Source organism: Mixophyes fleayi, chromosome 4 (genome assembly GCF_038048845.1).
Source record: "Mixophyes fleayi isolate aMixFle1 chromosome 4, aMixFle1.hap1, whole genome shotgun sequence".
NCBI lineage: Eukaryota > Metazoa > Chordata > Amphibia > Anura > Limnodynastidae > Mixophyes > Mixophyes fleayi.
This window is the reverse complement of record NC_134405.1, coordinates 181,838,062-181,856,535: the sequence shown is the minus strand read 5'-3', so window position 1 is coordinate 181,856,535 and position 18,474 is coordinate 181,838,062. Positions and strand designations below refer to the sequence as shown.

The following is an 18,474-nucleotide window of genomic DNA, read 5'->3' as shown; positions in this document are numbered from 1 at the left end:
CTCCCATGTGGTTGTTTACACAAAAAATATTCAAGTCATTCCCTGCTAAAGTCTCTTTAAACAATCTAAACAAATAGAAATACAAAGATCAGAAAGCTGTAGCTCTTAGGAGTATTCTGCATTCTGTTCCCACCACCAGTCCAAAAACATACTGGTACCTTAATTGACTTATGACAAAATGGACCCTGGTGTGTTTGTGCCTGTGTGCGTTAGTTACAGAATTTAGATTGTAACTCCAATGAAGCAGGGACTGATGTCGATGAGTATATATTCTCTGTACAGCATTACATAGTGTGATGTAAAAGCGGATAAAATCAGCTCACATGATTGCTGGGCATGTCTAGCCACAATGTTTTGTCACTCTTCACTGTGCTACAAGCAATAAGTATTCATGATATTAAAATGTAGCTTATAGTTCATAATCATCATCATTTATTTATATAGCGCCAACATATTCCGTAGCTCTTTACAATTGGGGACAAACATAATAAACTAATAAACAAACTGGGTGAAACAGACAAAGAGGTGAGAGGGCCCTGCTCGCAAGCTTACAATCTATGGGACAATTAGAGATTGACACATGAGGTTAAGTCTACATTTTGCATCTTAGCCCAGCCAGACTGCAAAGGTAAAAGTGACTCATAAGCTAAATGATCCTGTCACACAACAATGTTGCTCAGGGGTAGTTGTCTTGTGTGAAATTGTGTAACAGGCTAAAGGTAGTGAGGTTAAGAGGGTGGTTGAGGAATATTATAAGCTTGTCTGAAGAGGTAGGTTTTTAGAGAACGCTTGAAAGTTTGAAGACCAGAGGAGAGTCTTATTGTGCGAGGGAGAGAATTCCATAGAGTGGGTGCAGCCCGAAAAAAGTCCTGTAACCGGGAATGGGAGGATGTAATGAGGGTGGATGAGAGATGCAGATCTTGTGTAGAACGGAGTTGCCGAGTTGGGAGATATTTTGAGACAAGAGAGGAGATGTATGTTGGATTCAGTAGAAAACAGGCAGCCAGTGTAGAGACATACAGAGTGATTCAACAGAGGAATAGCGATTTGCAAGGAAAATCAGTCGTGCCGCAGCATGCAAAATAGATTGTAGGGGTTTGAGTCTGTTTTTGGGAAGACCAGTAAGGAGGGAATTGCAATAGTCAATGCGGGAGATGATAAGTGCATGAATTAAGGTTTTAGCAGTGTCTTGCGTGAGATATGTGCAGATTCTGGAAATGTTCTTTAGATGTATGTAGCATGATTTAGATATAGAGTCAATGTGGGGAACAAAGGATAGGTGTGAGTCAAGGATTACACCTAGGCAGCGAGCTTGTGGGGTGGGATTTATGGTCATGTTATCAACAGAGATAGAAATGTCAGGTATGCTCTTGTTGGTGGGTGGGAAAATAAAATAGAGATAGGTCATTCAGGTTAATAGGGTCAGTAGTATATAAAATATCACAAATGAAACTCATTTGTTTTTTTATTTTATTTTTTGTAGCATTGATAACAGGTCTTATATTTAAAAATATCTATCTTTTTAATAAAATGGTTACACACTCGCTTAATAGTGATAGAATGGAAGCATAGAATAGAATACATTAATATGATGAATATACAGAAATAAAAATGAAAATAATCTAGACTTGGAAACTGGCTGCAATAGGTTTACTAATAACCAGATCATTAACTGTAGACATCTGATTTGATTTCTCCTGATGAAGAAACGGTGCCATCTCTGGGATCTGGGAAAAATAGTTCTTGGCAAGAGTATGCCTGTGCTTGATCTTTCGAATAAAAACAATGCCATAAGCCTGAATAGGAAAAGATAAAAGTAAACAAGAATTTTGAAACATGTATACAGTTGTACTTTACAAATGATATGAGAATTTAATATGCATCGTCTCATTTTAGGTGTGCTATAAAAATGACGGCAACATGACTTACTAACAGGGCAGACTATATACCTCTTTAAGTCAGAATGAAGATGAACTTCTGCAGAAATGTAGTATCACCAAGTGAGCTAATAAATCATATTCTGGGAGCTCTTCTAATAGCCAATGAAAGTTAAAACAGTATGATTTTGCCTTAAATCCATAATAAAACAGGAAATAGATTGAAAAGTTCAATTGTATCAAAAATAATTGCTGCTTATTAATATTTTGTGCAACACATTAAATACAATAAAACTTTTCTTGTTGTGGCATTGAGATTTGCTAAGTGCTGTGCTCTTATAGAGTTTCATAGACTGGTGTGAGTTGACATCAGTTGAGAATAAAAGGCAATTATAAAAGGTACAGTTGGAGTAAGCAAAATAAAAATAAAATCCATGGATTCCCATTTCTCTAGAAAATATTTAAGACCAAATCCACAAGAGGACATGAGATATTCTGCGCGTTCAGAGTTCATTGATGGTTCCAAAGCAGCAGCTATAGCATAAAATATTTTAAGCAATTTTATCACAATACTGCCAAGCTAAATAGGTCACACTCTAGAGAAGGGTTATGCAACTGATTTCAGTAAATGTCCATTTACTTGAGCATACTGTATTGTGACACACGCACACAAATACACCCCCTCCCCTCCTGCCCAAGTCACTGCCCCCTCACCTAGGATGCCATCCAGACACCAGAGCCTAGTGTTGGACTGTGGCATTAAGGGCCCACCAAGAAAATCAATGTTAGAAGCCCACATAATAGTATCCTATTCTATAGCAACCCTGTCTGTGGGTGGGGATTTGGAGACCAGAGCATTTACCTCTAGGACTGCACTTTCTGACTTAAGCTTTCTCTTTCTTGTACATCAGCCTTTGCGTAAGGGTGAGAGCGCTGGCAGCAATGGTAGGAATGTGTATTGTGATCCACAGGTTGGGTACTACTGCTCTGGAGTAACTTTAAATATCCCTGTTAAGCTCATTCAGAAGTTAAAATCACCCAACCTTACCATAAATAAATCGCTAATTCATTCTCCAAACTCTCCAATGTATTAAAAAAATATTGTCAATACAATTTGGGCAATTTTACTTAGTGAAAGTAATGTTTTCCTATTACTTGAATAGGCAATGCATTCCAATGGGAGCAGAAAGACTATTGAAATGAATTGTCTACAGAACTTAATGCTCACACAATCACAAGCAATGCTAACACTTCTGATGGGCTAAACAAGTACTGCTCACTGACTCCAATGAAAACAATGGGATTGGCAGCAAAGCAATTAAAAAGTACCGTAAAACGGTTTCAGTGTGTCCTGGATGACAGTGTATGGTGGTGCTTGTAAGTCTCAGCAAGCCCGACAGCCACTCATTTCCAAGGCTTACTGGGACTTGTATTTCCCCAAGCACCTGCATGTGCAGGCAGACATTGACTGCCAGGGCTTGATTGGATTTATAGTTCCACAACAGTATTTAATATTTTTCACATTTGCTTTAGTTACTTCACTGAGCATTTTCTCATTCATTTCATATGGCAATAGAATTCTATAGATCCATTGAAATGCATTGTCCATTGAAATAAATAGGAAATGTTACTCATCCGAGTGGTTTTCAGGCATTCTCCACTATCTAAAACCAGTGAGATAATTGTTAGAGATTTCCATGGCAATTTTGAAAATGGTCTTTTCACAGATTTCAGGACATGTAAGAAGTATGGCAATTTTATTCTGATGGTTGAAAAAGGGAGCTTTACATGGCGATTTGCGTTTAGTGGTGGAGGAGAATTGTAAATTGGCATGTAAGTCACTAAAAAACATAATATTTGGTCAAAATTGATCTTCAATAGTTTTCCCCCTTGGTGGCTGCTCCTTCTCACTAAAAAGCAGATTTTTTTCTCTGAATGAAGCAAATACCTTGCAGCTTTTCCATTCTCATTGGATTGCTAATTAAAACACATTAGCTGATTTTGCAATGCCATCTGTTGGCAGAAATATATAGTCTGCATGTGAATGTACCGCACAGTAATCACCCATGTGGTTTATAAAAGATTAACTAAAGCTCACAGGATTATATTTGATGAAAGCCAAAATTAGTATAGCTAATGAGGTGTCTTCTTACTTCTGTACAATGATGAACAATTTAAATATGTTATTGATTATTCACAATGGTGCATTGCTATAGCAAATCTGATGATTTAAAACTTTGCTCTATCTGACCAAACACTAGCAGTTAAATAATGAGAGGTTCTGAAAACAATAAAGCAAATACATGATTAATAAGTACAGGGTGATTCAAAAGTCGCAGTACACCCTTTTATTTCAAAAACTCTACAGGAAATTGGGAAACCTGAATACTCCAGTAAGGTATGGGTGACGTGGTCTATCTTTTACGGTATGTACCAAACATGGGCGCCATCTTGAAATCGGCCAATCGGCCCAATTCCTGTAGAGTTTTTGAAATAAAAGGGTGTACTGTGACTTTTGAATCACCCTGTACAACATGAAATGCAAAAATGAAATCCAAATATAGCCAGTAATCATTACCTGCTCAGCATTGGCAAGCTTTAAATGGGCAGCTGCTTCCTCCTTTGTTAGGAGAACACAATTCCATGGAGACCACTCATAGTATTTGTCCCACCTCACCATAACAAGATCGTAGAGGTCATCACAGGCACTGAGTGCAGAGTGAGCAGCCCAGATATTGTCAACAAGGTACTGAAGATCTTCTTGCTACAACAAAAAACGTAAATGCAGTTGTATGAGCAAGAATATAATTGTATTCTTTAAAACCAATGTGAATGCATTGGTTCTCAGCAGCATAGGGGACTCAAAGATAGATAGAAATATTTCCGTACCCCCCTCTATATCCCTGCACAATTTAGACAATTGGATTGGAAAGGACATAAGGATTAATGCAGTGTTTAGGTATTGAAGCAGATCTTATTTGCTATAAATAGGACATAACTAATGTAATGTAGGGCCCACATTCAAACCTTATTGCGGGGCCCAGCAAACATTTTGGTCCTCCACTGAACATGTCAAATAATGGCCTTTTTGTAGTCACAATCTATTAATGTAGCATGTAAACTAGAAGTCTATTCCCAAAGCATTGTTTCCAAATAGCTTTTGTATATGTAAGGAATCAACTGTTTACCTTTCTGAGCATCATATTACTTACAGTAATTCCATTTCACATAAATGTGAGCATTAAACAGTTTGAAAACTGCTGCATTTATAAATTATGTGATACATATTAGCAGCATTACATATCCAGGCACCACTGAAATAACACTGAATGTTACACGTTTTAGAACTTTGAACCATCTAAGTGGCCTAGTGGTTAGCACTTCTGCCTCACAGCACTGGGGTCATGAATTTGATTCCCGACCATGGCCTTATCTGTGTGGAGTTTGTATGTTCTCCCTGTGTTTGCGTGGGTTTCCTCCGGGTGCTCCGGTTTCTTCCCACACTCCAAAAAACATACTGGTAGGTTATTTGGTGGCTATCAAAATTGACCCTAGTCTCTCCATCTGTGTCTGTGTGTGAGTGTGTGTCTATATTAGGGAATTTAGACTGTAAGCTCCAAATGGGGCAGGGACTGATGTGAGTTCTCTGTACAGCGCTGCGGAATCAGTGGCGCTATATAAATAAATGATGATGATGATCTATGCAAATGTTCACATGACTTTCAGGTGCATATTCAAATACGCATTTTTTGCGGTAATACAGTAGCACAGCATTGAAGATTGCCCTTCGCAACACTATGTGGGGGCGAAGTGAAATCTGCAATGTTGCAGTAATGCGGAGTGACTTTGCACCCGTTCTGGAGGCACTCCGTGCACAATTGAATATGCCCCTCTGTATTTTCCAGGGCTTCAGTGGATTAGTGCTTTGGAACTGAAATAAGGCTGTTGTAATAGTGCATGTTATCTATTTGATTTCCAATTAATTAAAGTATAGAAAATGTAAGATGCTTATGTGCAAAGTTAATACTTTACAACAATTGAAATGTTTAATTGCAACTTACAAAAACAGAATGTAACAATAAAAAAAATAAAAAAAAAATACAACTCTATAACTAAATACTAGGCAGTGGCTGAGAAAACTATTCATACAAGTGCAAAAACATTTAAATATATTAAATTATATTCTACAAGAAATACCGTTAACACTTCTTTCTGATAATACTTCAGTGAATAATATTGTTTTTATTTCTGTTTTAAATAAAATTGTGAAATTGAATATAGTGAAATCTCTATTTCTTATTATACCAGAAAGTGTTACCTGGAGCAAGAAAGCAATTTTAGCATCATCACCATAGCTTGCTTCAGACTTTTTGAGCTGTTTCAGTAAAATTCTGTATTTTGAAAATTCTTCTCTCTGTCGGCCTTCGTTGTCTAGCTTAGAACATTTTCGGCACCTGCCAACAGTACGTGCATTGGCAGACAGAGAAAATTCAGTCGATGGTAGATAGCTTTCACAACAGGGGCAGAAATATATATTTTTGCGAAGAAATGCAGAGTCCTGAGGAACCTGAAAAAAAAAAGAAAATTGTACAAACTTGATTATGATACACCATACAAGAAAAACGTCATACCTTCAATGGGTAGCTGAAATGAACGCGCTCTATCTCCGTGGATGTATAACAGAGCAAAATAGTGGCTTATTGTAGCTTTGTAAGATATATTCCAAACGTACATCATTTCAGAACATGCACCACAAATATTGTTTTAGGAGAAATGATGAATCATTTTGCTAATTTGGTTGTATTTATTGTTTAAATCAAACATTATTTTAAATCTAATTGGGACTCAACAAAGGTTGAGTCCCTGGCTGTAGCTTAGTCAGATGTAAGTTGTACATGCTGTTATACTTAGTGCATACATGCTTGGATAATACATAGATTGCAGGCAGCAGATGTGAGAGTATCTCCCAAACCATGTAGAGGAGCCCCATGATCCAAGGACTGGGGAAGGAACATCAGGTAGCAATGTATTAGGCTGGAAACCTATGTCTTCAACTCATAACACATTGAGCCCCTGTGCATATCTAGTAGTGATGCACTGGACCGGCCTTGTGAGTAACTTTGTTTTAAAGACAAATTACAAAAACTTTCTTTATTTAAGTAATTGATAAACGAAAATTTGACATCATTTTTCAAAACCAGAAATAGTTATGGAGAGAACATTTTATTGTAGGCCTATGAAGGCATTGCAGTGAGCCACTCTCAGGGCCGGATTAACCCTAGGGCTAACTGGGCTACAGCCCAGGGGCCTCGGGCATCTAGGGGGCCCTTGAAAGTGCTCAGCTGCAGTAATGATCAGTCGGGGCGCCACCGGCGCGATCATTGCTGCTGAGCACTTTCACTGCGGTCCTTCCCCGGCACGCTGTAGTCTCCTTACTGAGGAGATCTCGAGTCTCACTCTCATGAGATCTCCTCAGTAAAGAGCGTACAGCGCGCCGAGGAAGGACTGCAATGCCAGGAGAAGGAGGTAAGTGCCTCGGGGGCGGCTCAGCTCACCGGGGGGGGGGGGGGGCCCTCATGGGGGAATGGAGGCCCCCTTAGCCCAGGGGCCTCCATTCCCTTAATCCGGCTCTGGCCACTCTATTTCTTTTGGATAATTATTTTCAATATGTGTTATGTCAAAGGTCAGAAACACCTATTTGTGTTTGTTTATTCTGTTTGTTATTAAACAGATTCTGCAAAAGTGTTACTTAGCATTTTATTGCAGGGTTAATGATGGAACACACAACGGTTACTGGTAAACAACATGTTAATTGCTGAATATGTCTCCACCTTCTCACAGAATAGAAACCCAATAGAGAGAAACATAAAAATAAGTTGTATTAAAAGCAAACAGCACCACTTGTTTGTAGAAAATGTGGCACATCCAGCAAGAGGGTCAAATGCTTTTCCTTTACTAACCCTGAAGGTAATTATTAATCACTAATGCTTCAGAAGGAAGCGCATAAGGAGGTAAACACTATTTTAAGAAAATGGCTACCATTTATTATAATTATTTTATATTTGTTATAATTATATAGTACATTGAATCTTTCACATCAGTCCCTGTCCTATTGGAGCTTACAGTTCCCTACCACACACACAATTCTATTTTATTCAGAAACAAATAACCCTACCAATATATTTTTCGGACCGTGACAATAAATCATGTCACCAAGAGGAAACTCACGCAAACACAGCTAGAACATACAAACTTTACAAGAATGGTCCTGGTTGGGATGGAAAAGGGCAGCAATGTTCTCACCATGATATATAATGTCATTTGTATTGTACTACTGAACTAGATATTAATAATCTATGTAATCCGATTCACATTATGTACATACAATTTTAACTGATTGCTGTTGTTTAGTATTGCTTTAAACATACTTAATAAGTTTATTACCACATATGCTACTCACTTACATATGTGTTAATGCGCAAACCTAGTAAGGCTATAGTGAAGTGTCAATTCATAATTTATGTTTTATATTTCCTACCTATTAAAATATGAAAATATACATATATAAAAAGGAAAATGCAGTTAAAGATTCCACTTAACGAGCAGAATACGGTATCAAAATTACCTTGAGCAATCTGGCAATTTCAGGGTTAAAGGTGGGGATTTTTATGTACTGTAGGAATAGTGTTGATATTCTCTTTCGAAGTCCATCTAAGTTGCAGTTTTTCACCCCACGCATTAAAAGATCAGCTTCTCTGTCAATCAGCTCCACAATCTCTTGGGTTAATTTGCAATCATGTTCCTGAAAATGTGTTGTGAAATGACAGCATAACATAATTTGACATTTATTTGACATAACAAGTCAAATAAAGTAAAAAAATAAAGAAAGAAATAATAACGATGAATACTATTCTATGTTATTATATACACTACTTGTAGGGTCGCAATGGGAATGCAAATGTGTAAGTTTCATACACTTGTGTGTACATTATGTTGAAAGCTGAATCCTTGACATTCATACATACCACATAATGGAGGTTTTGCAATAAACTGAATCAGAAACCTGTGTATTATAACTACTGAACTATATTTGCGTAGGCTGGGGATATACAGATAGCTCAAACAGACAGATAGGTCAGACAGATATATCAGACATAGGTCAGATAGACAGATCAAACAGACAGACATATGTTTCACTGACACTAAGGGGTAGAGTTACTAAAAATGTATTTGTGTGGCGGTTTAAATTCCCCTAAATCGCATGTGGTTTAAACCAAACTCCGTGTGGTTCAGTGGAAACTGCCGTCAAAAACCCCCCAAAAACCTTCCTTGTGAATAAAGAGAGTGCGCTCCTGATTGGCTGTCCATCTATTCAGTAGCCTGCCTAACCATTTGGGCCGGAACTTAGTACACAGTAGTTACATCAATTCTAATGAGGTTTTTTTTTTTTTGGTTTTTTTTACAAGCCGATGGATTTCACTGGAGTGAAAAACAAAAAATAGAACGTATTTTACGCTCAGAGAAAAAGGAGTAAAAATATTAACCAGTTAAAATATGACAACAAAATTATATCTTTATTTAGAAAACAGGGCACAGCATATTTATTACAAGTAGAAATGGGGCACAGTATATTTAATATTAGAAGATATTAGAAGAAAAGGGGGCAATTCTTTTTCAACATTTTCCGTGGCTTTCACAAATTGGTGCTTTGTAAAATGGCGCTTTTTTCGACAGAGCGACCCTGTAAATGTGGCCGTTTTGAAACTGTCAAAAAAATGACTGAAATCACTGGATAAATTATTCTGGCACATACAGCTGTGAATTTACAAGCGCTGTGCTGCCAAATTGTATTTTCTGCTCTTGTCATTTGTTTTATGGCTTATACAACAGGAGAACATAATGAACTATTGAAATATTTGGAGTCTTCTATGGCACATTTAATATCAATTATTAAAGATTCAAAAGTTACAAAAGACTGAAGTAGAAATTATTTAACTGTGTTAGATCTGTACAGGTATAGAATATTGTTTTGTCTCTGCAAACGGCCTTTTGTTGATATTTCTAATCTGGTTTTACAGGTTCTCCCAGAAGTTTGTCTCATGGGTATAACCGTCTATTTAAACACTTCAGTTCTACTCGCAGACAGAAAATATAACATAACCATAGCACAGGAGAGGGCAGTCTAAATGAGTAATTCTGAAAACAGCAAGGCAAACTTGACAGCATTGCTAAATATTAGACATTTTTGGTGGAAGAGCACTGAAAGAAATACTACCTTATGGCTTGTCTGGAGAGACCATGCTGTACTGACTCCAATACCAAAAACAAAACAGGTATAGGAAGCCCCAAGCTGGGTGTTACTGTGCATGCATCTGTCTCCGTGTATGCTCAAAAGAGCAGAGTTGGGGGGCGCTGGTGGATCCACTGGCCTCGCTGCTTCCTCTCCTCAAAATTTTGCTATGACTCAGGGGAGCCATACTTTGGTAAATACAGGGCCACTATTAAGGAGGTAATAAATAATTTTCTCCATGGCTGCTATTTGCCAGATTTTTTTTGCAGTGCGGAATGATGGAGGGATTTGGCAAGTTGTTGGCTGCGATATTTGAATCTAGTTTTTTAAACAATGTATTAAGATTCTGGGGTGGGGTGGGATGGGGTAACATAGAAAAAAACCCCTCCCAAATCAAATCCTGAAAAGGGGCAAGCTAAATGGACATGCATGTTTCTCCAAAAATAATGCTTGCTTTAGCTTCCTATATTCGGTTTACATTAATTGTGCGTGTGTGGGGAGCTAGGGACTGGCTTTGTTAAAGGTGACACTTATGTGTGTGTGATGCTTTTCATTAAATTGCTTGGAGTGCAATAGAGAACGTGCTTCTCCTCCGAAATGCAATGCGAAGGCACAATACAGGTCCCATTAAAACTTCAGGATGAGAGAGCCGGTTTCTGCCAGCCCTGAGTTGGTGCAAAATTAAATTCCTGTTGTTGAGTGGAAATGGTCATGCACTCTGCACAAGGAAAGCCACCCTTGAAAATGCTCCCTCTCCACATTAAATCGCAATGTCTATAATTCACCCAACTCCTCCCATTTTGCATCCTGCAGCACCTCCATAAATGCCCTAATCTTACTTTGTAAAACTATGTGCCTTGGTGGAAAATGGGCACATTGTGCAAATCGAGGCACACAGTGGGTTTAAAGGTGCTTTTGCACTACAGAGCGCCCCTTTAATGTTTGTAAATTACCTTCTCTGTATGAATATTTCATTGCTCATCCATCAACTTCACCACGTACACCCCCAATTCGGCCAAGCTGGTAAAGTCTTCCATTTTTATCACCTCACTCTGGAACAGCTGATACAGCTCAGAGGTTGTAGGTCTTTATACAAAAAATAAATAAATATCTAGGTATATAATACCCTGCTTGAAAAGCTTGGGATGCTCTTTGTATGCACTCTTTAAAGACCTGCTGCACCCTGAAGACTTCATAGCTGTAATGTTATCCACCAGTATCCCAATAAGCCTATGGAACCACCTATAGCAGTCCCTATTACCTATAGATCCCTATGCGCTCACCGCTACACAATTGTTCCCAGGTCTGGTGTGCAATAGTATAGTATTATACACGGACAGATGTACACGAAGAATATAAGAGACTAATCTCACAAACAGTAAATTAATCTAATAATTTGAGCCTACTAGAAGTAAGAACAATAATATAAACTGGGAACAGTAAACAGACACAATAGAATGAAAACAAGGATACAATGCGCTCAACTAGTCCTTTATGAGTAGTATATACGTAGATGGGGTGGGTGTCCAGCCTCCCTAAACAGTGGATGAAAGAATAATATTGGCAAGCGCTGACTATCCACACCCTAAAACTGTGAATACTGTCAATATGAATGAGATGTAATCAGAGTCTGATATATATAATGAGCTATAACCAAAATGATATTTAGTAACACTTGGAAAATGCAAAAACTGTCAACATAAGTGAGATATAACCTCAAACTGAGATTATGCAATATAACTAATTAACGCATATAAAGTAGTTTGATGACATGCATAATAATGATTGGTATAATCCAGTAACAATTTGAATGGGTCTGTAAGTTCTCATATAATAGTCTTATAAACCTGCAATGGACCACTTCCAGCAGCACATCATTCCAGTCACCACAGTACTTATAAGCAAAGTAAATAAAAATGAGTCAATGAGTCAAAGGCTGTCAAGGCAAGCAACACTCAGTTTAAAGAGGTAGCGGAACACCTGAGTCTCCCACTATTTCTATACGAGCCATTATCCTGACACTGTGCCCACCTTAGGGAGGGAGAAATAATTCCACAATTGTGAATACTGGTGAATCACTCTATTAAAAGTAGAGATGGTCACTGACCCCCGTGTTTTGGTTTTGGATTCGGTTTTGGATCTGGATTAACGTCGTGTTTTGGTTTTGGTTTTGGTTTTGCAAAACTGCCATTGCGTGTTTTGGTTTTGGTTTTGGTTTTGTTTGGTTTTGTTTTGCTATTTTTTTGGAAAATCCATGTTTTTGGGCCTAAATTAACCCAATTTAGTGCTCCAACTGTTTTAGAGACAAGTAATCTAATTGTTGAGGTAATAAATCATCCAAAAAAACAGTTTAATTCTTCGTTGGTAGGCCTATTCTACACACAAAACAGATTGTCTTCCTCTCCATCTATGCATATTGGCAATGCAGCCATCGTCTTTGAATGTATATTACACCCTACACTTATAGTTAAATATGTAAAGAAATGGAAAAAGCCAGTTTGGTTTCTGTCTCTCAAGGCCCCCCTCCACTTGTATAAAATACCAAAAAATTCAGCCATTATAGACTGCACAATATTAATTGACATGGAGAAAGCCAGTTTGGTTTCTGTCTCTCTAGGCCCCCCTCCACTTGTATAAAATACTAAAAAATTCAGCCATTATAGACTGTACAATATTAATTGACATGGAGAAAGACAGTTTGGTTTCTGTCTCTCTAGGCCCCCCTCCACTTGTATAAAATACCAAAAAATCCAGCCGTTATAGACTGTACAATATTAATTGACATGGAGAAAGCCAGTTTGGTTTCCACCTCTCTAGGCCCCCCTCCACTTGTATAAAATACTAACAAATTCAGCCGTTATATACTGTACAATATAAATTGAAATGGACAAAGGCAGTTTGGTATCTGTCTGCATCAGATCCTCTCTCCACTAGGAGTAAAATAGAAAACTATTCAGCCGTTATATAATCTAGAATATAAATAGAAATTGAGAAAGGCAATTTGGTATCTGTCTGCATCATAATCATCAACATCATCATTAGCGCCCTCGTCGCCTACACAAATCTCCCCCTCATCCTCTTCTAATTCCAAAGTGGCATCCTCAATTTCTGTATCACCGGCTACACTCGGGCTATTAAGGCACACATCAGCAGAATGCTCACGATTAGACATCCCACTGTTGGATGGACTCTCCACAGGGATTGTTGTCATTTGTGAATCAGAGCAAATATTCTCCTGTAATGCCTCACTGTTATCTTGCAGCTCGGCTTTGACGCGTAACAGTAGTTGTGCACCAATTGTAGGCTGGGTAACTTTTTGGGATCTGCCACTAATAGCCAAAGGTGAAGGCCTCATTCTCTCTTTGCCACTGCGTGTGTAGAATGGCATGCTTGCAATTTTTTTTTTATCGTCACTTAACTTTTGCTCAGTTACACTTCTTTTTCGCTTCAATACAGTAAATTGTTTTTTGGTTTTTGTTTTTTGCACTAATTTGAAAACACTCTGTTGTTTGACATCGCCTTGGCCAGATGACGTACTGGGAACACTAACATCAGGACTGGTGACAGAACCTGGTTGCTCATTTAGATCATATGTGGACTGCTTTGAATCCATTGCGTAGATACTGCTGACAGATATGACTTTTGACAGCCAGAAATATTAATGCACAATTAGGGAGGACACCCCAAAAACACAGAGGAGTGCTAAAATTTATTGAGTAGATACTGCTGACAGATATGACTTTTGACAGCCAGAAATATTAATGCACAATTAGAGAGGACACCCCAAAAACACTGAGGAGTGCTTAAAATTATTGAGTAGATACTGCTGACAGATATGACTTTTGACAGCCAGAAATATTAATGCACAATTAGAGAGGACACCCCAAAAACACTGAGGAGTGCTTAAAATTATTGAGTAGATACTGCTGACAGATATGACTTTTGACAGCCAGAAATATTAATGCACAATTAGAGAGGACACCCCAAAAACACTGAGGAGTGCTAACATTTATTGAGTAGATACTGCTGACAGATATGACTTTTGACAGCCAGAAATATTAATGCACAATTAGGGAGGACACCCCAAAAACACAGAGGAGTGCTAAAATTTATTGAGTAGATACTGCTGACAGATATGACTTTTGACAGCCAGAAATATTAATGCACAATTAGAGAGGACACCCCAAAAACACTGAGGAGTGCTTAAAATTATTGAGTAGATACTGCTGACAGATATGACTTTTGACAGCCAGAAATATTAATGCACAATTAGAGAGGACACCCCAAAAACACTGAGGAGTGCTTAAAATTATTGAGTAGATACTGCTGACAGATATGACTTTTGACAGCCAGAAATATTAATGCACAATTAGAGAGGACACCCCAAAAACACTGAGGAGTGCTAACATTTATTGAGTAGATACTGCTGACAGATATGACTTTTGACAGCCAGAAATATTAATGCACAATTATGGGGGACAACCCAAAAGCGCTGGGGAGTGCCAAATATGAAGAAAAAATAATAAACCTCTATCCTCCTCTCTGCACTAGCGATTTTGGTTAGAGCAATTGCAAGAACAATATTGTATTCTTTCTCTGTCCCTGCTCTAATTAGCCTATGACTACACCCTGCTCTCTCCCTCTGTCAAATGGCGATGGATTGCTGTGGAGGCGTGTATTTATAAAGTTGAAGTATCGCGAGAACCGAGTCCCGAGATCCGACGACGTCACAATGACGTTCGGCCTCGATTTGGATTCGGAATTGGCGGGAGAGTACCGAGCTGCTCAGCTCGGTACTCGGATACCCAAAGTTCGGGTGGGTTCGGTTCTCGGAGAACCGGACCCGCCCATCTCTAATTAAAAGTAGCTTTTTGGAGGCCTACCAGACCTTAATCACTATAATAGGAAGTTAGGCTCCAAATGTCCACCACCCTGCAAGTATCCTATCAACCTGAAGGTACCCATGCAATGTGAAAAATCATCCAAAATCTGACCCATGGTCAAATGGCCAACCGGAAAATACCAGTATGAATTGGGAACAGACAGACACCCATGCTCTTTTGGTCTGAAAACATGAGATGGGCTCTTTTTCTTTCACAAATTTGTGAGGAGCCCATAGAATTTACTTTAGTCAAAAGCATTTGTGATGGGTATATAGAGTTTTTTATATCTTTATTTGTATATTAATGAAACATGAGCTGTGATATATTAACATTGTTACAAAACACATGTGCATATGATCAGGGTCATTACATAGATATATAGATTACCTTCACAGTATGCTTAAGTGTCAAAAGTGTGTCAAGCCTCTCATCATTATTGACGCATTTTGTGTTAATACTGGTGTAGATGTCACGTAGCTGTCTGGCACGGATTGTAAACTGAGTATCCATCTCAGTAGTTTTTCCATCAACCGCTTTCCATTTTTTGGGCTCAGAGCACTTTATGTAAGAAACAATCACAGATGAAAAATAAAAGAGCAAAAACAAAATATAAACCTAATCTAAATATAATACACTGTATAGACATAACATTAAACCGAAATGGTTTTCATGTTTGACATGCTAAAATTAGAGAACAATGATTGCCCCTACATTCACAACAAACAGTCTTTTATAGCTGATAGGACTTTCAAATGAGTATGACATCATACAAAAATGTAACTGTTTGTGACACCTACTTTCAGATCAAATTATGCAAAGGGATGCGCAACTGAAGGCCCAAACATTTATTTATAATTGTAGGAGTTAAAATATAACATTTTTCTTGTCCATCGTCTGAAAATATCAGGTATGGTTAGGATGAGGCTTTCTAGAATGTTAGTCATATAGGTCAGCTCATTCAAATTATACTAATATCAGCTACTTAGCAAAATATATCTCACGTTGTCTTTTCAGTTACTTTGATAGTGTAGCTTCATTTAAATCATTAATTATGATTTTATAAAGTAAAAAACACATGTATAGTATAATCAACCATATTGTTAACTACAGCAGGTCACGTGAGGACACTATATATTAATCAGTTACTCCAGTTTATGGTTCAGAAAGGCCCTCAATACTTTAACTTCTTTGCAATCATGCAAAACTACCAAAGTGCAAAGCTCAATACAGCTAATCTGTCACCAGGTGCAACAGGAAACTAGATTAATCCAAACTGTCCTCTGCATAGTTATCTACTGTTTTGCACAGTAGATAATAATACATTACCATGCCAACAACATGTGTTGGAAAAAAGAGTGACCCGTGACATGTAACTATTATTGTAATCAATATTACTTGCATACAAGCTGTTTCAGGCACTGCACCCATTTGGCCCCATCTGCAAGCACACCCAACTGATAGCACCTCTTTTTAGGTGCACATACCTGAATAGGTGTACTCTCATTACACCCTTCCACTCCCATTTACAGGACTTTTTTCGAGCTGCACCAACTCTATGGAATTCCCTCCCTCGCACAGTAAGACTTTGTTCTGGTCTACAAATCTTCAAGCATTCTCTGAAAACCCACCTCTTCAGGCAAGCTTACAATATTCCTCAACCACCCTCTTACCCTCACTAGGTTACCCTATTACCACCCTCTACACAATTCACACAATACAACAACACTCTGACCCCCTGACAACACTGCTGTGTGACTGGATCATATAGCATACAAATCACTTTTTACCTTGGTAATCTGGATGGAGAGAAATGCAGTATGTAGACTTAACCTCATATGTCCGACTCCCATTGACCCATAGATTGTAATCTTGTGAGCAGGGCCCTCTTACCTCCCTGTCTGTCTGTCTGTCTGTCTGTATTACCCAGTAATGTCTATTACTATGTTTGTCCCCAACTGTAAAGCTCTACGGAATTTGCTGGTGCTATATACGGTAAACAATTGATGATGACGACATCCTATTCATAAGGGACCTCTCTGAGCAGGATGTATTTACTGCAGAGCAGAGCTGAGCACTGCACTGGAGGGGGCTGATGACCACACCTCACAACATCTTCAGCAGAGTAGGTCCAGCAAAATATTCCTCACAGGTAGACTTTAGTTCTGGTCTGAGCACTTTTATATTTGGCGCTACAGAATGCCATCACAATCTAGGGCATTAAAAAGGACATGTGACAGCAGTACAGGATGCAGCATTGTGCAGGAGGAGGGAGATTTCAAGCTGCAAGTAAGCAATTCCAGTGTTTACTATAATTTGTTGAACTTCCCTGCACAGCGATTACTGCACTACCTATGACAGTGTAACTTCCTCACTAATCAAACGCCCTCAAACTAAGAATCCTCTTATATGTGCATCAATTCAGTATTTAGAGTAAATTCCTATTTAGAAATACACATGAAGTATGTGTGAATGGGTTAACATGAATATTTAAAACTATATCACAATTTTTAAATCCACAATAAGTTGCAAAATTCTTCTTTTACCAGATGCATATAAACCATAATGAGGGAATGTTTAACTCTTATAACAAATGGTTTACAATGTGCATAGCTGAAAAATAAGTGTGTGAGAAATGGAAATCACCAACTAATAATGCCTGACTCACTGCAGCTTACACATACATGTACACATTCATAATCATGGTGATCCTTTAAATATATGTACCAATATTAATGTATTATTGTCACATTGAAAGCTAGCAAACTGCATATATATGTTGTTTAATTGATACAGGATCAACGTATAAATATAGTGATATATGCATGAACCATGCATGTACTTATATGGATTGATCTATATAATACTTGCTGTTACTTGCAGTTAGACACAACAGACCTTGTTCAGGAGAGAGTGTATCGCTTTCTCATGGTTCTCTTCACCTGCATCTAACCTGTGCCTGCCAATGGAGGCAATCAGCTGTGTCTCTTGGTCCAGGAGAGCGCAGAGAGCAGCTTTTCTTTCAGCACCGCTATATGTTTGGTTAATTTTCTCTACCTCTTCTTTTCTCCATGCTAAAAAGAATGCACACCATTTAAATGAAAAGCATTAATCATATAAAAACAAACAAAGGATTAAAAAAAAAAAATCAAGACAAATATCTGATAAAAAAAACTACATTCATCACAATAAATGACCACATAATAGGGTAAGTGATACTGAACAAGCTCTTTGCTTTTTTTGCAGTTTTGAAAATTCAAAATATATCATCATCATCATTATTATTATTATTATTATTATCATTTATTTGTTAATGAAACCATACAGAACATTGAACAAAAAGTACCAATACTTCAGAAACTCCGGCTAGTCATATGCAGTAAAGACGGAGCGGAAGAACAGGTATGGAGACAGGAGGGGAGGGGGC

At 38.0% G+C, this 18,474-nt stretch overlaps 1 protein-coding gene across 2 annotated transcripts in view; it reads right to left on the bottom strand.

The window, feature by feature from the left end:
* Positions 1 to 711: 711 nt before the first annotated feature.
* IQUB (IQ motif and ubiquitin domain containing) overlaps positions 712 to 18,474 on the bottom strand; it is a 40,170-nt gene continuing 22,407 nt past the window's right edge. For both annotated transcript variants that reach the window (XM_075208933.1, XM_075208934.1), the window contains exons 8-13: positions 17,946 to 18,121; positions 15,438 to 15,608; positions 8,503 to 8,679; positions 6,196 to 6,444; positions 4,456 to 4,641; positions 712 to 1,796 (exon numbers count right to left, since the gene is read on the bottom strand). In XM_075208933.1, coding sequence (XP_075065034.1) covers positions 1,623 to 1,796; positions 4,456 to 4,641; positions 6,196 to 6,444; positions 8,503 to 8,679; positions 15,438 to 15,608; positions 17,946 to 18,121 — 1,133 coding nt within the window. In that variant the 3' untranslated portion in view covers positions 712 to 1,622. The remainder of the gene's footprint in view (positions 1,797 to 4,455; positions 4,642 to 6,195; positions 6,445 to 8,502; positions 8,680 to 15,437; positions 15,609 to 17,945; positions 18,122 to 18,474) is intronic.